This window comes from Populus alba, chromosome 9, assembly GCF_005239225.2.
Source record: "Populus alba chromosome 9, ASM523922v2, whole genome shotgun sequence".
Lineage (NCBI taxonomy): Eukaryota > Viridiplantae > Streptophyta > Magnoliopsida > Malpighiales > Salicaceae > Populus > Populus alba.
Genome location: NC_133292.1, coordinates 10,183,273 through 10,206,977, shown reverse-complemented (window position 1 = coordinate 10,206,977; position 23,705 = coordinate 10,183,273). Strand labels below are relative to the sequence as shown.

Below are 23,705 nucleotides of genomic sequence, written 5' to 3'. Positions count from 1 at the left end.
TTATGCTTATGGGCTATTGCTTATGGGCGACATGCCCTGAGATCACTACCTGTTTCTCAAGTTCTTATTTCTTTATCTAAATAAATGATTGTATCAATTTATCCCTCGGATTCGCACTGCTAAATCACGCGATAGTTTACTTGTAATATCATCAATGTGTTGAATCATTTGGCACGGGAATCAATTCTTTAGGGTGATTCAATATTGACTTTTAAAAAAAAAATTAACACAGTAATAAAAAAAATTTAGCTGAATAACAACATTTGAAAATGTTTGTCACGCTTGTCTTCTTTATTAATGTCTGAAACTTTCTTTCATCCATATAAGGGTTGCTTCTTCCCTTTTGAATTCATAAAGCTGGAAGAACTTTGATATTCGGCAAATCCCGTTCTTGATCATTTGTGTTAGAACACAATAGAGCCCCGAGTGTTCTTGTAGCTAAAGGTAGGCCACTGCACCTACTGACAATTTCTCTACCGATTTTCTCCAACAGTTGAAACGGCTAGATTGGTTGATGTGGTTTGCATGACTGAAGCTACACTTTCATGGCGTGTTGTCACAATAATCTCTCCCCTCCCCAAAACCTTCAAAGGAGCCACTAAAAATCAGGATCCTCAGGCGAAGAAGTTTCCGGTACAGATAAAAGAGGTGATTTCGTTGGATGATCTCTCGACCATGGTCATCCTTCTGCTTTAGCAAACGTTAAAGTGACTCGCAGATCTCTTCTAACCGTGATACCATCTCCCTCGTTCCCTTGTTAACTAATCCACCTCTCCTGCTAGTGAAAAGTATGGGCTAGTTGACATTCATGGAAGAAAACAGGAATCGATTTCGTTTTTACCATGACTTTTCTCGGAGTCTAATTTATTTTTATTATTAGAATATTAAAATGATTCGAGAATATAAAAAAAGTTGATTTAGAGCTAAAAAATAAAAATAAAATAGATTCCGAAATTAATTTATATTCTTAATATAAATATTGTTTTCTATAAAAAAGAAAAAGAAAGAAGGAAAACTAAACGTGAGGGCAACTGGTGAAGGGAAGCGATAAAAAACAAAGGGAAGTCGGAAACAAAAAACACATCACGCAAGCACAGAAAGCGTTCTCAGCAAGCCAGCAACCAACACTCGAACATAAATAAACAAAACCAAGTGCCTCTCTTTTCATTTCTTTTTACCCAAACAAGAACTACATCCAATTCCCGCCTCCCTCTCCCTAAATTTTTCATTTCCCTAAATCACTCTCCTTTAATACAAAAAATGCACAAACTTTAATCCCTTTTTGTACGGATTAGTTTAGCCCTCTTTTTTTTCTCAACAGAATTTTTTATGGCTCTTTGCAGTCGAGTGGTTAGATCAGGCGTTAATTCTGCGATTTTCTTTGCAAAATCTCGAGCGATTAACCCATCATCTTCTAGTTCATTTGGTAACAGATTTGATTACCGGCATATTTCGCAGCTCGTTAGACCTAACAACAATAAACGCGCATTTCTCGTTGATACTTTAGCACTGGTAAAGTTAATTTAATTTCTGTTTCTATTTCGAAGTTTCTGTCCAATTAAGTGGAAAATAACTGATTTTTTTCTCTCTTGAAGGTGAGAGGATTGGAAGCGCAAGGCGTGCCGTCGAAGCAAGCGGAGGCGATTACGGCTGCGATTACTGAAGTGTTGAATGATAGTTTGGAGAATGTCGCTAATTCATTTGTTTCTAAGGCAGAAATGCAGAAGGTAGTCATTTTTTTTTCCGACTTTGATTTGTCCTTCCTGCGCTTAAAAAAAAGTGTTCGTGTTTGTACCGTTTTTGAAAAAAAGATTGATGTTTGCTTTATTTTTGGAAATTTTGTAGAGTGAAATGATTCAAGACTCAAATCTGTCGAAGTTTAAGTCTGAAGTACAGAGTTCTCAGGTACTGTGAATTTGATTTATTTCTATCACGTATAATTGTCTGTTTTCTAGGATCTTGTATTAATGTATTTTTAGGGTTTAGGATGTTATTGGAGTGTTAATTCTTTTATCCTTTTACCTGTGCAATACAGTTGTTTTTAATGGGTTCGTGGACTTAATTATGTGATCTTGAAAATACCTGGATGTCTTTTAGGGCTAACATTTCTGTACATCCCTGTACTAATTTGTATTTAAAAGACATATTTACTCTTTTTTAAAAAAAAAATTACTCAGTTAATTTATAATTTCGTAATTTTTACATCATTAACTAACACCATAAGAAATAGACACTTATCACCATGGATTTTTTTGCTAATGTACATTTTGTTTTTTATGTTTTTTTAAAATATTATTTTGGTCCCTATATTCATTTTTACTTATAAGTTCTCAATTGAAAGTTATTTTGGTCATTGTATTTTTCTATCATATACAGTTTAGTCTTCAAATGATTTCTCAAAATCAAGTTTAAACTTAGAAAAAAATAGTTAAATAATTTAAATGGTTTGATGGGTAGAATTTGGAGGTTGTCAAAGGTAGAATTGAGTCATTGACTGTTTATAACTTAGAGAGGTTACAATGGAAGAACTTTTTTAGCCTTTCAGAAGCCTGTGGATTGGTCACTGAATGAGGGAGGAGTGAGGTGTGGCTCGTTATAAATTAAGCATATGTTCATGTTCTATTGTTTATCAGCCACTCCATATGTGGTATCAAATGTTTCACTAAGAGCGTTGATGGTGTTTCCTTTAAGCTATGCATTCACATTACAAATTTGGTTAGATAGGTGGGATTTTTGTACCCTCTTAAAAGCATTTCTACATGTTAGCTTTCTAGAATTCTATTTTTATTACTTTAAGAATTTTTTTAGTTTGGAATGTCTTTTGTAGAGAATGTAAATGACAGGGCTGCTATGCTTGAACTCTTGCTTCAGTTTTATATAAATATATTTCCGTGCTTCTCTAAGCAATTAGAAGCATAAAATAGAATTATTACTGATCTGTGTTTAGTATTTCCTTGGAATAGGAGAACTAGATGATTTTAGTGTAGTTAACCCTAGTGTTTGTTGTGTTGATTTTTTCTGAAGAACTATCCATAATGCAGGAGCATCATTTTTCTTTGTTGCAACGTGAGACTGAAAAATTACGAGGTGACATAGATAAAATGCGCAGTGAACTGAGGTCTGTGCTAGAAGTTGTTTTCTGCTAGATACACGAGTTTTTTTATGTTGATGCTCATGTTTAAGAATTTTCTCTCTCTACAGGTATGAAATTGATAAAGTAACTGCTGGACAGCGTTTGGATTTGAATCTCGAAAGAGGGTAAGAAAAATCAACTTTTTTACTAATCTACCCAACCAGCATTGGAGCCTAAATGTGCAGTCTGTGGGTTAATAATAAGAGTCCCCAAAGTAAAATTTGCACTCTACTTGTTTAAATCTTAGTTCATTATTCAATTTTCAACTGCAAGAACCCAAATATGGAGTTTATGTTGTTAGGTTATTTGAACAGGGTCCTTTTTACAATTCTACTTTGATTGGTAAGAGTCTAGTTATCCATACAACAGGAGAGTGAGAGACAGAAAACAGATGATTGAATTTCAATGTCTTTTTATTTTTATTATTCAAAATGAAAATTGAAGACCTGTTATAAAACATAATTTTTATTATGCCGATCCAAGGTGTCACCATGTGTAAGGAAAATATTTCACTCTGCCATCTGTGTTCGTTCTCATTTGTACTTGTTATCCCTGGAGATGTCATTTTGATACTTTAGCATTTCAATTGCTTCATAATGTATGCTTTGACTAAGTGCAGACGCATACGTGACGAGCTGGCTAATCAGAATGCAGAAACCACCAATCTCACAAACAAGCTTGACCGGGTGAGTATAGTGATTTTAAGTGAAAATAATGTTTGCTTTCCAGCTGCTTTTTGAGTAATGACATACAAAGTTGATTCAATTCAAAATATTTGATTTTGTCTTCAGGAAATTCATGCATTGAGAGCCCACCTGGAAGCAGCAAAATACGATGTGATTAAATACTGCATAGGTACCCTCGTCTCCATATGTGCAGTTGGCATTGCAACGGTCCGTATCTTGTTGTAGTGCACTGCCAATTCATTGCAAAACTTCTACAAGAATTATAAATTTACATTTTTTTATCATGGCAACAGTCATCATAACTAAATCGAATTCTACAGTAGAATTGTTTGGTAGCCATTTTTTGTATTAAAAACAGGGATACCTAATTGGTTAGAACAGTTATTGATTTTCCCATGGGGATTCTAGCTAGGCTTTGTTTCACGCAACCCTTAGCATTAATGCCATATAAAAAACCAAAAAAAGAAGGCAACGATTGAATTTACTTTAGGAAGTTACCTCTATTTTTCAACATATAGATGGGATGCGATTTCAAGAAGTTTGTACAATGGTGTTGTTTTGCCTGAAGCACTTGGGTGCCAGTGTAATAACACTAAATTTGTGAAGATTGTGTTTTATATAGTTTCTAGAAGTCGGATAGCTGCCTTTATGGATTAGTTGACATGCATGAAACGATTTCTTTTTCTCCTGAACTTTTCTCGTAGTTTAATGGCAACCAATTGGAAACTCCTAGTTTTTCAATTAGGTGCTAGGTGGTTCTGTTGTGTCAGGATGACTCTTTCCATGTACAAAATACCTTATGCCTGAAACTACATGTCCACGTGGGGGATCCATTTTCTGGACCCTTTAGCAGTTTAGTGGCAAATGGCTTGAGGCCGAGACTGTTTTTAGCTGCGCTTTGGATTGATTGAAAACCGTTTTGTAGTATATTTATAAGCTGTATGTATCTCTAATACCATCTTGTTGATATCATTCTCCAAACCCAGCAAGGCATTACATGTAATTTTCATCGATCTATTATTACTACATACTCTCAATAATAAACCTTGTCCCTCACAACACATTTTTCAATTTATCATAAAATTACACGATTTCAAAATGCATGTTTGATTATTTTTTGCATCTTTGCTAAATATCGACTGATCTCAAGTTCTTATATGCGAATGATTGGTATTCTACTCCTTCTGTCGTCCCAGAACAGTGATGGGCATGTCATTTGTGGGGATTTTTTTAATTGGGTTTTAATGGTGCGTCTATCTGAACCTTTCAATGAAGAATTGAGAGTTTGACCGGTGGGCTTGCGACTTACGACTGTGATGGTGGTGGATTAGTTGAGAACCGAGAACCCCAAAAAATAAACACAGAAAACGAAATCAGATATATATTGTAACAAGGCCTTTAGATGTTGTGAATTCCAACCATTCATAACGAAAAAACTATGCATAAACCCTGTTAACTAGGAATTCAGACACAACCAGTGGGGTTCTATAGGTTTGTAGGGGAAGTCCAACTCAGTGAAATCTTAAATTCCATTTCAATTTCAAATCAAAGCTTGAGAAGAAGCTTTAATTATCCTTTTTTTTATTTTTGTGTTTTAAAAATACCTTTTATTTTTTTATGTTTTTATTTTGATTTTTTTTTGTGTGTTTTTATATATTTTGATATGTTGAAATTAAAAATGATATTTTAAAAAATAATAAAAATATTATTTTGATATATTTCCGAGTAAAAAACACTTTTAAAAGCAACAACTATCACTCTCAAACCTCTAAAAAAAATAACTATCACATTCTCAAATAAATCTGAAAAGAAAGCACAAACACCATAAAAGTAATAAACAAACACAAAATAAATAAATAAATTATAACTCTTTTGGAATCAATTCTTTATATATATAAAAGAACAGATAATGTGATAAATATTATCATATATATATATATATATATATATATATATATATATAACAGATAGTCCTGGTTTATTCTGTCTTTTCGATGGAAAGAGCATGTTGGAGATCTAGCATTTAATAATATGATAAATATTGCGACGCTATAAGAAACAAAAAACAAAATTTCGTTTTATTAATCAAGATGAAACAATAAACAACATGGTTTTATTAATCGGGAAGAGAAACATTAAAGAAACAAGCAATCAATATCCACTTCCTATGATCCAAACACCCACGTCTTCCCGTCACCGTCTTCTTGAAACAACGGCATAAAATTAACCACCACCATCTTCCCCTTCCTTCCCTTTCAAAGGGGACAATTCAACCTGTAAGTTGGCACAGCAACAAGTCGAACAGCCCTTGGTGCAGTGAGTCCAAACACATCGTTCATATCAAGCTCAGCAGGCTGCATTCCATGGGGCAACTCCCAATTAAAACAATGAAGCAAATGTGCCACGGCTAACTCTAATGCATACAGACCGAGTTGCATGCCAGGGCAAGACCTCCGACCCGACCCAAATGGAAGAAACTCAAAATCCATCCCTCTAAAATCCGGCGCCTTCCCATCTAGGAACCTACTGGGGTTAAACTTATCCGGGTCTTCCCAAGCATTCGGGTCACGCCCGATAGCCCATGCATTGATCATGACACGTGATCTTGCCGGGATTCTATACCCGTTAAGGACAGTATCCTTGGCTGTTTCGTGGAGGAGGAGAGGAATCGGAGGGTGGAGACGTAGGGTTTCTTTCACTGCACATTTGAGATAGATAAGTTTTTCAAGGTCTGATTCATGGACTGTCCGGTTCAAGCCAACCACGTCCATGAGTTCTTGGTGGACTTTCTTGAGGTCTTCTGGACTCTTCATTAACTCTGCGATTGCCCATTCTATTGCCGACGCCACAGTTTCAGTTCCACCAAACATGACATCCTGTAAAGGCACAAGTTAATGTTTATCTATAAAACTTAATTTACTGATTTCTGATAGATTGTTTTAAAATTAATTATTAGAATTTTAATTGAATTAAATATTTCATAATTCAAATTTGAATAATTTTATATGAAGCTTGACTAAAAAAAAAAAACCAAGAACATAAATCAAATTGTCATTAATTGGTATATAAAGTCGAAAATCAGAAGAAATCATAAGAGTTTGTGAATCTTTTTGCTTAAATGAGTCAAACGTAACCGAAAATCCCTTATAAATAAATAAAAAGAAAAACAGTTTAATAATTTGGAAAGCTTGATGTGATTCTATTATTTTAAAATTTATAATATTTTTTTATTTGCTTATTTTAAAACATTTTTAGAATTGGTAGTCAAAATAAAGTACATCAATTATGCTTGATATTTTTTTTTAATTAGTAGGTGAGGGAGAATATTTACATATTAGCATTTAAATACATTATAATATAAGTATCTTGCCAGGGTGAAATAGTTTATCGAAAGTTTTTAAAGAGTTGATGTTTTTATAAATGGACTTCTTAGCATAAAGTTTTTTTTTATTGTATAATCTTATAATAAAAATTAAATCTTGACCATAAATGCATGACCTTTTATATATAATTCCTATAATTATGTCTACAATATTTTTCACTTAAATACCTACTTCTTTTGTAAGGATTGAGTTTCTATAACACCAAATCTGTCAATAACTCAAATCCATTGAACTAGGTTTTGGTGGAAAGAATAAGAACGTAAACATTAAAGGGATTTTTTTTATATGTTCACAAGCATGCTCTTAATTATTTCGATTTTAATATTTTTTAAAATGAGAGTACGTATAATGAGAGAATCAGAATTCAACTACCATTAAAAACTAGCCATTTGTTCACCAAAACGCATGTAATTTTTCAAGAATCTTTAACGGATAATTAAGATCGAAAGTTAAAAATGATGTCGTGAATATACAGGAGTGTGCTTCTTGTAATAAATAAGAATCTAGCTTGCTTTGATTTTAAATTTATGTCTTTGATGACGGAAAAAAATAAATAAGAGAATATCATAGAGTAAAACGATATTTCATTACCATAATGAGAGCTTTGATGTGATCTTTATTGAACTTGACAGTGGACTTTGATTCATCAAAATCATGTTTAGAAGCATCTTCGCTGTAAAAAGCCAGCAATCCATCAACCATGTCTGAGTCTACCTCTTCATCTTCATCTCTGGCATCGAGACCTTTGCTATTGTTTTTCTTGGCTATATGTTCATCGATGATTGTATCTATGAACCCATCTAGAGAATCTCTAGCCCTGGCTAGCCTCTTATTGAAATCTTGAGCATTAACCCAGCCCAGCCAGGGGAAGAAATCAGCAACATTAAAAGCTCCGAAAAGCTTCGAAAATTCTTGCAAAATCTCCATGAACTCTTCTTGCCCTTCATTCGAAGATGACCCGAAAGCAGCCTTGTACGTTATGCTTCTTGTTAATGCAAACACTAGTTCACCGATATTAACCGGTTCACCGGTTTTTTCCGATACCTGTCTAACAGTAAACTCCACTTCATCTCTCACGGAGGCCCATGATTCAGCTCTTTTTCGGCTAAAGAGCTTCATGACGCAGATTTTTCTAGTCTGACGCCAAAACGGACCGTAATTAGCAAACGCCATATCTGCTCTATCATAAGTCAAGTAGACAATTGCAACATTTGCAGGCCTATTCGCAAAGACAACATCTTGGGCTTGAAGGACTTCTCGGGCTATTTCTGGTGTCGACACGGCCACGACATGGAGCCCTCCCATTTGGAGGTGACAGAGCCCACCATATCGTTTAGAGAGGGCGGCTAAGCCACGGTGGGTCAGTTGATCAACCATACCCAAATTCCCAATAATCGGATACCCTTTTGGCCCAGGGGGGTACGGAAGCTTTTTACGAATTGGAAACCATAAGATTATGGAGACAAACAGCGAGGCTAAGATGAAGAGCATGGAAGGAGATTGAAGAGACTGGAGTAGGGGAGAATCCATGTGTGTGTGTTGGTGTTTGGCACAAATGTGATTTTTTGGGGTAACATGCATTGCTTAGTGAGTGAGTGGGTGCATTTATACTGACAGGCTGATTGCTTGTATCTATAAATGGTATCTCTTCAGGGAAATTGCTTATATGAGAAGGTAACAGCTTCAAGGAACCTGGTAGAATTACATGGCCAATTCCTATTTATTTCTGTGTGTCAAAAATGTTTTTTTAAAAAATAAAATTTTTATTAATTTTAAATTAATATGTTTTTAGTGTTTTCAAATCATTTTGATATACTAATGTTAAAAAAAAAAAAAAATCATTGGCAAAACAGAAAAAATTATTTGAAAAGTAATTGTAATTATACTGCTAAATAAGCTAACACTCATTTGACTTTCCATATTTGTAGTTGTGCGGGAGGCAGTACGACAGAGATTAATTTTTAAAATATTTTTTATTTAAAAATATATTAAAATAAAATCATTATTTGTTATTTACACATGGCACCACTTGGCTCCATTTCTGTTTTGTGCTTTTTAGCACAAGTGCAGTCCTCGACACTGTAGGTGCGTTTGCTATCAAACAAAACTGGAAGGGATACACTCTTCCCAGTAGAGGAAGGGGAGCAGAAATCAGACTACAGGATGGAATAAAAACTTCTCCTGCTTAGCATCGAATCTCATGCACATACCATTTACCAAACACAACTCCAATATATTATTAAAAACAAAAGGGTTAAATAATGGGATTGTTTCGGAATTTTTTATTTTAAAATACATTAAAATAATTTTTTTAAAAAAAAATTATTTTTCACATCAAAACATAAAAAAATTATTTTTTCATAAAATGTAATTACAAACAACACCTTATACAACAAACAAAAAAAAGGTACAAGAAGAAATATTTCACTAGTTTGATAACTAATTATTAAGCGATAAACATTGAAAAAAAAAATATTTTTAAATTTAAATAATTTTCTCTTTGTTAACATGAGACGATATTTTTTTATTAAATAATATAAAATTTTATGACTCTACAGTCTACACCATGTACATAGCACAAGACATTTATAATCTTGTAGTGTTTTTTTGTTTTTTCACATGTTGAATGGTAAATAAGATGGAAATTCAAAGTAATACTCAAAAATCCATTTTACATTTTTACAATTAAAAGAAAAAAATGAAAGACAAATAAGAGAAAGTATTTTACTTCTTTCAAATTCAAACACTCTCATTTGATTATTTGTTTTTATTTAAAAAAAAAAAATTGAAAAAAATTGAAATTTTTTTATTTTTTTCTTCACTTCAAAAAGATTATTTTACATATTATTTTAATATGATGATGTTAAAAATAATTTTTTAAAAATAAAATAATTAACATTTTTTTAAAAAAAATATTTTAAAATATAATCGTGATTTTATAAAACAAGAGCAGTATTGTAAAGTAAAGATGATGACAGGTCTGCGGTTGAGCCCAAAGAGCATATGGCACCATTGGGTCATCCGCCTCCACCTAACTTCCATCTAAATCGTGGAAAGAAGGGAAGAAAACTCTCATCTTATCTGTGTAATCTACTTTTCTTCTCAATTCTTTTTTCCTTTTCTGTTTTTATCTTTCCTTGTAGGAAATAGCCAGGAAGCCATGGTAATTATGCTTCAAGGTTTTGTCGAGGTCACTTCTTTATATAAAAAAAAATTCATTTATGTTTTAAAAATGCTTTTAAAAAAATCTATTTTTTTATTTTTTTAATTAGTATTGTTTATATTTTTAAATTATTTTAATGTACTGATATAGAAAAAAAAAATTTAAAAAATAATTATAATTACCTTTGAGTTGATAATTCAAGCAATTGCTGGGGGCTCTGACACTGAAAAAGAAAATCTTAATAATATCCCCAGAAATCCAGTGAGATTTAGATTTTATCCCCTAAAATGATTTATAGCCTAAGCTTATGGAATTCACTCTTAAAAAAGCCTAAAACATTGGATGTATTAAGGATTCCTTGGCCGAATCCACTTGTTAAATATATGATATTCTAACTTTACGTTTCAGATTCACTTATTCAATGCATGAGATCCTCACTTAATGTACAAGATTGTTTTTGAAAAAAGTTCATTAAATTAATATTACTATTGAATTTATGGAATTTCTCAACAGGATCCATTTTTCAATGTATGAGATAATTATAATGTATATTCAGAAAAAAAATATTTATTTGGGGATCGCAATTTCTAACATATATTAATAATTTATCTTTCCTATGATGTTTTAAAAAGTAATAATTAATTCAATCCAGGAATTTAAACTATTAAGTAAGGTTTCAAGATATAATTTATTATTATTCTTTAATATATATTTTCAAAAAAATTTTTTTGACTTAAAACTTGTAAAAACCTACCTGTTTGTACTTAATTTTTATTAAATAAATAAAAATAATGATATTTAAACTCAAGCTGTTTGATTATCAACATTTAATACTATATTAAAAAAACTATCTCAATCTACTCATTATTGTTAAGTTATAAAATAGAATCTATATTATTCAAGATTAACATTACTGTGTAATTGTATTGGGTAAGAAGATCCCATGGAGTTGAATCCATAAAAGACAGGCCCATTCCCTGAAGTGGGTTTTTGGAGTGTCAATAAATTAGTAGCCTACCCAACCACCCAGCCCAATCTAGAAGTGAACAGGCAAGATTAAATTCTTTTAAGCCTTGCAGTTGATTAAAGGTAAATTCCAACAGGAAAAATGAAAATTACATGCGTAAAAAAATATATAAAAATAGTCATAGCCCCGAAAACGTTCGAGTCTAATTAAATTAATGGTCATGCCATTAAAGTCTCTAGTCTAACCCTTCTTTTTTCTTCTAATCATCTCATAACATAGAAGTATTATTTTAAAATTCGATGAACCCAGTCCAAATCTAAAATCTAAGTAAATGTTCGTGATATATATATATATATATATATATATATATATATATATATATATATTATTTTAATTCTTTATTTACAAAAAAAATATGATTGGCCTAGGTTAATATATGCAACCTATAACTGCTACTCCAACCTCACTTTAAATGGGGTTTAATTACTATACATCTAAGTAATAAAATATGTTGAAAAGCTAGATGGTCTTAGCAAAAAATTAAAAATTAAAAGCCTGTCCATCCATTTATGCACCAGATTTATCTTATTGATAAAATCCCATTAGTTGGATTCAATGATTACCTCAAGTGTGGCTCTGAAGTAGCCTGCCCCTCCATTTAGTTAGCCCAACTAGAAAATGCCCATGATCATGATTGAATTGCGAAAGGTGGACGATGAACTGTTCATATAATTTCCAGAATGACTCTTAAAAAAGAAAAAGATCTACGATATGATATGCGAGGAGATATTTACAATCTTATAGCCCTACACAAAATTCCATGTCCAATCAAATTGATGGCCCCCAGTTACCATCTAGTCACGGAATCTCCTCCTGTGCATGAAAGCAAGGTGACAGGATCATGATCATCCCCGGAATTCATTCTTAAGCTTGCAGCTACAAGGAGGAGGAGTTTCTTCCTGGAGTCTATCTCTTTGCTGGCAATTTACTTGCCCTAAATCATCACCACCACCCCTGTGAGGATCTATTGTCTTTTAGACAGATGGGAGTGGTGTTGTTCAAGAGAAACCAGTTTTTCTAAATGTTGATTTTAGGATTTAAATTAAAGAAATTAAACGGGGGGAGAATTCTTTTTTAACCACTTGGATTAAGCATCATGCTCTCGTGGAAGACATGGATGAAAATGGTGTCCCACATCGCAATAATGATAGCTCCCGTCCCTGGAGATACGGCCACCACCGTCAGCCTCAGAAGGAGGGCCAGTCTCCACATGCAGGTGCACCAATTGCTTACATAGCACGAGCAAGTCAATGTTGTCTTTGGAAATAAATATAATTGAAAGCGGTGATGACCCTTGACTTGTTCGTCCTTGGTCTTGTCACTGGGAGCATGGGTCTGAGTCAGCATGGCACTAAACAATTCATAGTTCACCCACTTGGCTAAGCAGCAAACGTCAAAATTTGAAAAGTTTAGGTGGTCTGAAATCTAACACCACCATGTTTTCCTGCCTAAATTGTCTCCATCAATCCAATTTTTTGTATAGTCTAAGGTAATTGCTGAGTTGTTTTGAATATTCAAAGCCAATACTAGATATTACCCCTTCAACTGGCTATTCTAAAACCCTCTCTATTCATCAGCCCTAAACAAAAAGTAAAAAACAAAAACAAAACTAAAAGAAACACTAAAAAAAAAAAAAAAGTACCAGGGATAAGACTAGAGATAGGAGGACATCCCTAGAAACCAGGTTGGAACTGCCCGTCCGGTGACAAATTACAAGTCTGCAGCCCGCAAGCAGAAACGGACTTGCTGAAACCGGGTTTTCAGGTTAAAAAACCGGACTACAACTAAACTGGGTTTGACTCTGGTTCAGATTAAACCTACATCCTATCAATAACCTTCAAAAACTAGGAACCATCTGGTTCAACCTGGGCTCGGCTCCAGCAACTTCCTTCTTCCTTCTCATCTCTAACACTTTTCGATGGCTATTTGAGTGAACTTCACTCGAAAAAGTAGGGCTGCATGCCGGTCTGTATTCCGGAAAGAGCCGACCGGATTTATAACGAACCCCGCAAGCATTGCATAGAGTTTTGGCACCAAGGGGACCGGTTCGCCACTGTGGGGTCTTTTGGACCTGGCAATGACTGCACCGACGCTGAAATTGGGTTGAAGCCATTAACCCACTGGTATGAACCGCCGGTCTTTTCTTTGAATTTCTCATCGGTTGTTCACTCAACCACGATAACGAGTCAGCTGTCTGAACCGTGTTGGTTGCAACAAGACAAGGCATTGACGAGGTCGATGATGTTGAAGATGACGGTGTCTCTGATTGGTTCGACCCAGCCGACCAGGTCAGACCAGTGGGTCTGGACCTTTTGGTTCTCGCCTTGGAGGGAACCCGTGAAGGAAAAACACAAGAAGTTTTTGCGAAAGTAGGTTTGGTTTCTGGCTCAAACCGGTTCTTTGCATGGCGTTTTGATGGTCCTTTACAGGCAGGAACCAAAAGAGAGACATCAGACACGGAATCATCCACGAAGTGAGATACCCATTCAAGCTCTGCTATATCATCAGTCTGTCAAAAAAACAAAACATGGGTTTCATTAAAAACACAAAAAGTCATCGAAAAAAGGGAAAAAATGGACAAAATTCAACCCTTTTAACTTACAGGTACAGCAAGTTCACTTGCGAGAAAAGAATCAGAGAAACTGCTGGAGTTAGAGTTAAAATCATCATCAACACGGTCTTGAGAGGAAACAGAAATAGAGTCTCTCTCTTCTTCTTGTTCTTGTTCAAAACCATCTTTGAATTCACCATTAGAGAAGTCCAGGAAACAATCAACTGAGAAATCTTGATCACATGGAACAACACCAGGTGTATTCAGAGCCAAGAAATCTTCACAGAAAGCTTGTTCGCTGGTTGTTTTTGTATCTAGCTCTCTAAGCAGACTTGACTTCAAGGCTCTTTCTTCCACGCGGAATTCCATTATCTCTATGTTCAAAATTCAAGAACCAGAAAACTTTAAGCAAGATTCCCTGAATATACAGGCCTTTTGTTTAGAAAAAAAGATAATTCCTTGTTTGTGTGTTACAAATGGTTAAATTACCTGATAAAGATGAAGGGAAAGAAGAAGCTGAGGATAGATGGTGCTCGCTGGGCACTGAAATGAAGGCTTGTTACTGGGCGAAACTGGTGCAGAGTTAATGGCTTATCTTTTATCTGCCTCTTTCTCTCCTATATATCCCCTCCTCTCTCTCTTATTATTAGGAACTCCTTTTTCGAAAATTTAAATTTGTGCGTATAAAAGTTAATAATGGTGGATTGTATTTGTGAGTGATATTTGGTCAATTTAGGCGATGACTATTCTTGGGTCTTTAATGGTTGGCTTGTTTTTGGAACGAATCCCCAGTTTCCATGTAGATTTTTTAACCTTTACCCACCATGGCCTGGTCATACGACGACGCCGAGGGCAGACAAAAAACAAAACAAAAGAACAAATTTTGAAAGCGCTTTCGTCGTTAGTTAGACCGGATCCTTTGATTTTCTTCCCATCTCGATTCTCAGCTGGCCTTGATTTACGGCGAGAAAGATCCCGGAAGTCAATGTTTTAAAATGGATTGATTTTAGTTAGTAACATTTATTAATAAAATCATTGTTTTGAATTTTCAACATAATCTACCCAGTCCTAAGTACACCCAGGCTAGTACTTAATTGCTGAGAAAAAGAGAGGTTCTATTTATCTTGTGACAGCTCCGTTGAAGGTTTCACCGGGAAATGAACTCCGTAGAAGGTTGCGAGGAAAAACCCTGGAGGACGATGAGAACACGAAAAATCACCTTATCTGAGGTGGTGTTATGAGAGACCACCTCAACCATTGTGATTATTTTTTTGAATATTTTTACGTGTTTATGATTGAGTAAAGCATTTTATTAGTTATTTTTTAGATTTATTTTGAAAAATAATAATAATAAATTCATAATTCATCAGAAATAATAACAATATCCCTTCTTATATTGTTTTTTTCATGGTTATATCTTTTTATTTGCTTAAAGTGACTCCAGAAAAATAACTAATATAATACCACTAATTAGGGAGTATTTAATAATTCATCTTTAATAAATTTGGTTTAAATTGAAATATTTTCTAATTTAAATAGGAGAGAGATAATGTGAAATTTATAATCCATAAAAAATAATAAAAATATCTCAAATAAGATTTTTTTTTAAATAGTTGTGTCTCTTTTTTGATATGATGTCACTAATTACTAAATTTGGTTTAAATTGAAATATCTTCAAATTTAATAGGAGGGATAATATAAAATTTATAATTCATAAAAAATAATAAAAATATCTCATATAAGATTTTTTTCATAGTTGTATCTTTTTTTGTTTAAAATTACTAAAAAGACTAGTATATTATATTACTAAGTTACTTGTTGAATACTATGAAATTACTTTCTCATGTAAAAGTAAGATATAAGCTAGTTATTATATAACGGGTTTTACCTTTATACGGGTAGAAAAACAATATAACTGGAGCATTTAATACTCGTATTTAGTAAATTTGGTTTGAATTTGAATATTTTTATATTTAAAATAGAAATGTAAAAGGTTTTTAATAACTCTATTAATTTTTAAAATAAATGTAAATATCAAATATATATATATATATATCATCAAATTGCTAAGATACTATTAATTTTACATCTTTCACTATTTTTTATATTTTTTTTAATATAAACTATTTTAATTTATCAAATAAATTTTATATAGAATAATAAAAAAATATAACCACATCGTTTTTATATAAAAAATGAAATTACACAAGCTATGATCGAAATTAAGATATGGTAGCATATATACGGCGCCAAATATCATTCAAAAAACAAAGAAAAAACAGCAACGACTATCTATAAAAAACCTCTATCACTTTGACTTTCTTGCGCACACAAACTACCTTTCCAAATTTTAATTATTTATCAAATTAGCTTTGTTAATATTTGTAATAGTAATAAAAATTAATTTTCAAAGTATTTTTTACTGAAAAATACATTAAAATAATATATATTTTTTAACATCAATACATAAAAATAATTTAAAATTATAAAAAAAAATTAAATTTTTAAACACAAAAACAAATACACGTTTCAATATCCGCGCTAACCAAGCCACCATCACTGGTTTGATTTTTCACTTCCTCTTTTCTCTTAAAAAATCACGCTCAGCAGTCAACAGACTCAACTTGCTATGAGAGAGCGGGTGGAATGAGAGTTCTTTTTGCGAAACATTAAAGGGCTCCACGTGAGTCAAGCCAATTGTAAGCGCGTTGCATCATGAACTTAAAATAAATTAATAAATATTTTAAAAAATAACATTTACTGCACTTATAAAAAGTCACTGAACCTTTCCAACTGAATTCAAAATAAACAAGTGTGTATGTATATTTATGCTATATTTTTACATGGTAAGTGGATCTGGTTTTTATATTATTTTTATGGATTTAAATTTAAAAAAAAATGACAGTGAAATAAAGTGAGATAAGTCGAGATATGGATAATTGAAGAGAGAATTGATTTCGTACAAAAGGTGTTTAAAGTAAAAACAAATAAATAAATATGATTCGATAGGAAAATAAAATTCTATCTCCGTTGACGACCACTAGATGTAGCATGATCATGATTTTAGCAGCCGTTGCTGTTTGTAAGAGCTACACGGACAGACCTTGCCAGATGCATATCCCCTTTCTTTCTTCCTCCAATAATTGGGCCTGTTTCACGAATATTGACTTTATTGTTAATAAATACATTTCCTGATCCTTTTCCCAATGATTTTTTGAAAGATAAAAGTATACTGATGCTAAATTAACACTAACAGAAATGAATATATTTCAAATAATTCATACTGAACTGATGTGATTTGTAAATTTAATTGATATAATTTGTACTTGATTGATCTAAATGATCATCGAAATCCTATTTCTTCTAATTATAATTTGAGAATAAATTGGTGTCAAATTGATGCAACTAAATGAGGGTTGCTCAGTTATTTTTTTCTCTTATTTTTGCCTTTAAGTTCCCAACAAAAACATATATAATCTTGATAAGATTTTTTATTTCGAGTTGATTTTAAGTTTTAGAATAATTTTTGATTTTTTTTAAACTATTAATAAGTTTATCAAAAAATAATAACTTAGGTTTGCTAGGTGCTACGAGTAAACAATGGGTTTAAAATTCAGTTTATATTAGCTCTATTTTTTTAGGCATCACAATGGCTAGAAATTAGACAAAACAAACAATTTATAGTTTGATTATTTTTTCAAAAACATTTAGGACAGATAACAAAGCAAAGTGATAAGGGGGTCCATCGACACGGGCCCTAACAAAATGGGTTAGATGGGTTAGCTTGATTTTCTGGACCAACAATGTTTGATTTTTTTTTTTTGTTTTTTAAATTAGAAACATATAAAAATAATTTAGAATTTAGAATTTAACTGAGTTTTAATTACCTTATCCGAATTGTATATGTAACATGTAATTCAAACTTGTAATTTCTTGAGTTTTCGAGCACGTACTTTAAAACAATGTCCATCTCTTGGATTAAGTTTGTTTTAATCTATCAATCACTTAACAAGCCTCGTCTAGATTAGTTGATTGTCACCATAACTTCGAGTTATGGGTGCCCTCGCTTCTTTGTTCTAGAAAAGCAGAGCACTTTTGCTACGCAAATATGTCAAAGCCAGTCAGTCGTCTTGTGGTCAAAAGAAAGTGTAGTGAATGCATAAACTTTTTTATTTTCACTTAGATTTTTCTTAACTATAAAAACATATATAAAAAAATCTAGATATATAATTTTTTTATTTTTAAAAAAATCTAACCCACAATACACGAGTTCCTAATTGGATTCAGACCGGATGCCCTGTGTGGTGGTATGGTTTGGGGTTTCCGTGTACGAGGATAAAAGAGCAATAACCCTGCAGGGGAGGTGGAGCAACCAGGAGGAACCGAGGAAGCATGCCTTTTTTAATTTTTAATTTTATTTTCTTACCGCACATGCATGCTTCTCCGAGTGCGCTTCGTCTATCTTCCAGCTGTCGCCTGAGGCAAAGGTGATCCAAGTGAAGTCAAATAACGTCGTTGTTTGTCCCCCTTGTTTTGTAGTTTCGTGCTCCCACAAGCAAAATCCAGCCGACCATTGACACAATAAAGACTATCAAACAGTCGGAATCCGCTTACAACTATAGTCTATAATATATATATATATATAACAAAACTACAGTTCCCGTTTAGCTGCATTAACGGTGCAATCATATGCATAGTACATGCATTTTTATTCTCTATTTCCAGTCTTTTCTGCAAACATTGAATTCTATCACCATTTACATCTGAGCTTGTCACTATACTTTGGATCATTAAACTCACAACAATGAGGCTGGAGCTGTTTTTAAAAGGGATTCTTGACTTTAAAAAATATATAAAATTGTTTCCTTTTACATTGTTTTCACACCCTCGATTTCAAAACTATAAAATGGCATAAGAGAATAAATTTAATGTTTTCCAGCTGAAAAAAACGAGTAGAAAATTAGTTCTAATCAATCACGGGCAAATGGGCAAGTGGGCATGGCTGTACTTGAATTTTTTTAAAAAAACCCAATTCGCAACAGGGAGAAGAGAACTCTCTCAGCCTTAATCAACTCTTTGTCTGTCTATATTAGAATTAAAAATTCGGATTCTTTTGGTAATAAATTACGGTCTTATTCAGTTTAATCATATAGATTCCAATAAATCTTGTCTGCCTATGCTTTCGCAACACGGGAAATTAATAGTGAGTTGGGTCATTCCGAAAACTCTCTACAACTTTATTGGTGAAAGAAAATTGATTAAAAACAAAAATATAAATCCAATAAGATTTGATAGCATTCCTTTTAAAAAAAAGTTAATGTGAATGTCTGTCAATTCAAACACACTTTAATTAATTTTATCAACTTAAAAATTAAAAATTATATAATTTTTAATGATCAAAACTCAATTTATATTTCTAAAAAGCAAATTGAAAGTCTTGCTAGTTAAGTTATTTTCTTTAAAATTGATTTGATAGCATTCTTCACATGCATGATGATTCATTGATCGAGTGATGAATGGTAGTGTGGAAAATGTCAAACAATTTCACGAGAGCTAACCACTTTGATTGGATACCAGTCAAATAATCCAAAAAGAAAAAGAAAAAAGAAAAAAGAAAAAATCTTGCATCAATTCGTGTGGTGCAATTCACTTCAAAACAGAGAGCACGGAATGTTTTGCAGACCTGGCAGCAGATTTTTGGTCCTTAAAACAGGCCCCTTCCAAGAGAATATCTAAAAGTTTGGCCACAGTGTCGCTTCTGGTGACGAGTCATCATCAAACTCACCCGACACGACGGTTTTGTTATTGAAAATAATTTAACATGAGCACAATAAATTCAAAGGGCTTGAGGGTCATTTTCCACGAGGCCTCCGCTCGTGATTGCACACACGAATGCTACCCTGAACATGTCCTCTCCTCACTCTTATTTTTCCAAATATCCGCAGTTTAGGTTCTTTTTACAGAACTAACAACTGAACATATACACAAGCCAGCTTGATTAGATAGGGTTGCTCACCTACTTAATTACAATCATGTCCTCTTCACTTTCCCTCCCATTCAGTGTTCAAAGTGAACAAATACACACGCCATACGAATTATCAGCTGCACTGTCTTCTCCAAAAACAATAGGGTGAAAAGTGTCTGCATTCTTCCCTGTAAACACTGTTTTGGGAAAATAAAACCTCTAAGACAACGTTATACATGTCATTCAACAGTTCCTAACCCGTATTCACCTCGCCTTTGAGGCTGGAATCAATTACCAAATCATTCATTTAGTTCGAATAATCATTTTCACTCAATAAAAATATCAATTCTAATTAATCCTTTAAAAAAGGCAGCTAAATATTACGAACTTTTGCGTCTGTGTTCATTATTTGATCTACTGTATACCTGCAACTACATTTTGTGCTTTTATGGAACAAGATTATGCCAATTGCCTTAGCACGAGTTCTCTACGTTGCCAAAGAAATTCAGGAAGTACCACTATGGTTTGATTGTTCCCCAGGGTAATTATATTAGGAAACGCTTGATCAATGGTGCTTGCTGCAACTGTAACAACCCACGGTGCTGTGTTTATTAACTGTACGGGGATATGGACCGGAATTCCCCGCAGAGCATATTACAGAAATTCCTTTAGCTACAGAATGAAAGGAACCAGTAGCTACTGCATCCTCAACGTAGGTGGCAAGTGGAGGTGGTGACCCAAGAGATACTGATAGCACATCCACACCATCAAAGATTGCATCATCAAATGCAGCAAGAAGATCTGCCTCAACGCAGCCACCAGTATCCCGGAAAATTTGGTAGACAGCCAGCCAAGCTGACGGGGCACCCCCTCTTGCCAGTCCTTGAGCGAGTCCCGTAAAACTTGCATTTTCCACCAGGCCACCAGTTGCAGTGGATGATGTGTGGGTGCCATGGCCCCCGGCATCGATCTCGGGGAGATAAGAACTCAACCCCATCACTTAGATTTAGCTTTCCAAATTCAGCTTCATAACCTTTAACATACCAGCGAGCACCAATGATCTTCCGGCACCAAGTATTCAAGCAGTGAGCATCAATTTAATTTCTGCTGCAACGTCGTTTAAGTACAGTTCATAAACAGAAGCAAAGGAACTTGAAAAGTCATTTCTTAAGTAGTGATCTGCATTGCAGCAATTTTGAAAAAATTTGAATTTTTTTTAGTTTCAAATTAAGTTTTTTTTTAGATTGTTTTAATGTATTAATTTTAAAAAATAAAAATATATTATTTTATGTATTCTCAAACAGTCACTTAAAGTCTAATCCTCTTCGGTTTGAGTCAACCATCTCCTCGAAGCAGAGCCATCATGTAATTCTTATGACCAGAATTTAAGATCAACAATAATAGCTACTTACTATTGACATGTCTAAAAATCTCAAATCTGTTTAAAAGTACAGTGAACCCTGTAGAGAAAGAAAATATGAGCCCTAGCCTATTGCAATGCATGCGATTAAATCCCTCTCCTTCCTGGCATGTCCCTCTCCAACGAGATGGCACCTCTGACATACTCTCATCTCTGAAGCTTTTTGACTCTGGCCATATACCTCTGCAACAAGAAAGTAAGACAAGAAATCATGTAAATTGTCTAAACCAACAATGATGCCTGCGTCTTCCCACTGACCTGTGTCCATGACACCAATGATGGAACCCACACCAGAATGCCCCTTTGAAAGAGTTCCACCCACAACTCGAGGCTTGATGTGTAGAAAATCCCAGCTCCTAGCTGTCTGAGAACGAAGAATTCTGTTTCGAACAACACCATCAACTCCAGGGAAATCTGTGTTGGTGCATCAACAAAGAGAGAATTAATTGCAGGGGCTTGTTGGAAGTAAAAAATTAGACTAGGAAAATGGATTTCAAAGATCACCAACATTGTAACACCTGCAATAAGCTTGGCTTGGGACTCGGTTAACACTGCAGCAAATCCTGAAAATCCATGCTTGTAGCTTTATAGAATTGATTCCTTTGCAGCTTCTTTGCTGTCAAAATCCATACCACAAGGTACTAATTTCTCTTTACTGCCAATTCAAATCTCACAAATAATGCATTCAAAGCTAAAAACGGTGAAACACATTTTGCGCATATGAATTCTGAAATTTCATAAAGCAAAAGCAAAGAAAGCCAAAAGCATACAAAATCATTCAATACTCCTATGACCATACGAAGAAAGATAAAAATTGAACGTTTAGAAGGTAAATGTAATAGTAAAATTGAACATATTTAAGGTAACATTGATAGATTAAAAATGGAAATAGAGATTATGAAGTGTCGGAAATAAAACTTTCCAACAATATCAGACAGAAGCTCATGGTGTGACTCTTGAACCAGCTCAAGCTCGTCATGGATCTTGTCTCCCATTTACACAATGTAAACCTGTTAAGACCAAAAAGATCAGACGCAGACAAATCCATGAAACAAACAAGAGCTGAACTCAAGTAGAGAAACTTACATTGCTTTTAGCAAGAATCACGAGGGGCAAAGTCTTCAGCAGAAAAGCAAGAAGAAGAACAAGCAAAATGCCAGGACTCCATAAAGAAGCCATTGGACAACTAAAACATATATAAAACCCCAAGAGGTAAAACAGTGTAACTTATATGTAAAGATCATGGGATTGTCCCATTTGATTGAGTGTGCGCGTTTTCTGCTTGGTTTTAACTGTGCTATAATGTTGAAGTTTGGTGAGATGGGGATTTATCTGTCTGAATGTCTTCTCGTGGAGCAAGCATCTGGGGAGACTGAGAGGTGGATTTGACTCGTTTCTGAGAGTAGCAAAGGGACAATGCAAGCCGAAGAGTACACTTCTCGCGGCATATACTAGTTTTTTGGTGGTTTTGGTGATGCGTTTTGTATGGAGAGTGTAGGAGCATACAAGGAATAGTAATTTGGAGTTTTTTCTTTCTTTCGTGTAGGATCAAATGGTTCAGCTTGGAGAAAAAAATTCAACCGAATAATGTTTTTTTTAAAAAAAAACTGAATCTACTAAACCAAACCTTAAACTAAACAATTTGGGATTTCTACAAGTTACTTTCGAGAAGTTACTATATAGTTTGGTTTGGTTCTTTACGATGGGTGTCAATTGGGAAAGGGAATTAAAAAAAAAAAAGAAAAAAAAGTCACGAGTTCAATGGATTTCATGCTTAAAACATGAACCTCGATGGTTTATGTTGGGCAACCGAACATAATCGTATCCCTCTTCTTTTTTCTTTTTTTTTTTTTTTTGTTAGGAAATGTAATAGAATTTATTTTTTAAAGCTATTTTTTAAATATATTAAAATAATATTTTTTAAAAAATTTTATTTTTAATATCAATATATTTTAAAAAATAAAAATAATTAATTAAAATAAAAACAAATCAATTTTTTTTAAAAATACGGTTTAACCGTCATATACAATCTGATCAAGTTGTGCAGAATGCAATTCATTAAGAAAGAAGAAAAAAGGGGGAGATTTTCATTTCTGTAGCATGCACCAGACAAATATAAAAAGGTGGGCTTTGAGATGTTTGATAGTTACTTACACCTCCGTTTTTATCAGATGTTTTTAAAATATAATAATTATTATTTTTTAAAATATTTTTTATTTAAAAATATAATAAAATAATATTTTTAAAATTTTTTAAAAAAATTATTTTTAATACCATCACATTAAAATAATATAAAAACACCTAATAAAATAAAATAAAATTTTAAATTTTTTTAAAAATACTTTTAAAATATAAAAACAAACAAATATAATACTTA

General features: G+C 33.3%; 3 protein-coding genes, 1 long non-coding RNA gene and 1 pseudogene across 6 annotated transcripts; 1 reads left to right on the top strand and 4 right to left on the bottom strand.

Moving 5' to 3' along the window:
• The first annotated feature begins 1,000 nt into the window (after nt 1–1,000).
• On the top strand, nt 1,001–4,450 carry LOC118058966 (protein FMP32, mitochondrial). The gene is made up of 7 exons (XM_035071779.2): nt 1,001–1,512; nt 1,596–1,727; nt 1,846–1,905; nt 3,042–3,118; nt 3,202–3,258; nt 3,753–3,819; nt 3,925–4,450. The coding sequence occupies exons 1-7, from the start codon at nt 1,330–1,332 to the stop codon at nt 4,042–4,044; spliced, it is 696 nt and encodes a 231-aa protein (XP_034927670.1). The 5' UTR covers nt 1,001–1,329; the 3' UTR covers nt 4,045–4,450.
• A 1,426-nt stretch (nt 4,451–5,876) lies between these two features.
• Nucleotides 5,877–8,732, bottom strand: LOC118058964 (cytochrome P450 84A1). Its single transcript, XM_035071777.2, has 2 exons — nt 7,794–8,732; nt 5,877–6,695 (listed from the first exon to the last, which is right to left on the bottom strand). The coding sequence occupies exons 1-2, from the start codon at nt 8,730–8,732 to the stop codon at nt 6,075–6,077; spliced, it is 1,560 nt and encodes a 519-aa protein (XP_034927668.1). The 3' UTR covers nt 5,877–6,074.
• A 4,193-nt stretch (nt 8,733–12,925) lies between these two features.
• LOC118058963 (GATA transcription factor 5) lies at nt 12,926–14,643 on the bottom strand. Of its 2 annotated transcripts, none has more exons than XM_035071776.2 (3): nt 14,433–14,643; nt 13,995–14,361; nt 12,926–13,901 (listed from the first exon to the last, which is right to left on the bottom strand). In XM_035071776.2, exons 2-3 carry the CDS (start codon nt 14,310–14,312, stop codon nt 13,230–13,232), a joined length of 990 nt encoding a protein of 329 aa, XP_034927667.1. In that variant the 5' UTR covers nt 14,313–14,361; nt 14,433–14,643; the 3' UTR covers nt 12,926–13,229. The 2 variants fall into 2 exon arrangements, with proteins under 2 accessions (XP_034927667.1, XP_034927666.1); XM_035071775.2 differs by having other exon boundaries at nt 13,995–14,317; nt 14,433–14,641.
• A 5,709-nt stretch (nt 14,644–20,352) lies between these two features.
• On the bottom strand, nt 20,353–21,072 carry LOC118059030 (subtilisin-like protease SBT3.6; annotated as a pseudogene).
• Nucleotides 21,073–21,208: 136 nt separating this feature from the next.
• Nucleotides 21,209–22,823, bottom strand: LOC118058962 (uncharacterized). Of its 2 annotated transcripts, none has more exons than XR_012170666.1 (3): nt 22,415–22,823; nt 21,837–22,338; nt 21,209–21,742 (listed from the first exon to the last, which is right to left on the bottom strand). It is a non-coding gene; the product is annotated as an uncharacterized lncRNA (long non-coding RNA). The 2 variants fall into 2 exon arrangements; XR_004689255.2 differs by having other exon boundaries at nt 21,847–22,338.
• Between the last annotated feature and the right edge of the window lie 882 nt (nt 22,824–23,705).

Coding starts and splice junctions, on each gene's coding strand:
- LOC118058963 (XM_035071776.2), bottom strand. CDS start 14,312: ATGGAATTCCGCGTGGAAGAAAGAGCCTTGAAGTCAAGTCTGCTTAGA. Junction 13,902..13,994: donor CAAGTGAACTTGCTGTACCT/GTAAGTTAAAAG, acceptor TTTTTTTGACAG/ACTGATGATATAGCAGAGCT.
- LOC118058964 (XM_035071777.2), bottom strand. CDS start 8,732: ATGGATTCTCCCCTACTCCAGTCTCTTCAATCTCCTTCCATGCTCTTC. Junction 6,696..7,793: donor ACATCAAAGCTCTCATTATG/GTAATGAAATAT, acceptor GTGCCTTTACAG/GATGTCATGTTTGGTGGAAC.
- LOC118058966 (XM_035071779.2), top strand. CDS start 1,330: ATGGCTCTTTGCAGTCGAGTGGTTAGATCAGGCGTTAATTCTGCGATT. Junction 1,906..3,041: donor CTGAAGTACAGAGTTCTCAG/GTACTGTGAATT, acceptor TCCATAATGCAG/GAGCATCATTTTTCTTTGTT. Junction 3,259..3,752: donor GATTTGAATCTCGAAAGAGG/GTAAGAAAAATC, acceptor GACTAAGTGCAG/ACGCATACGTGACGAGCTGG.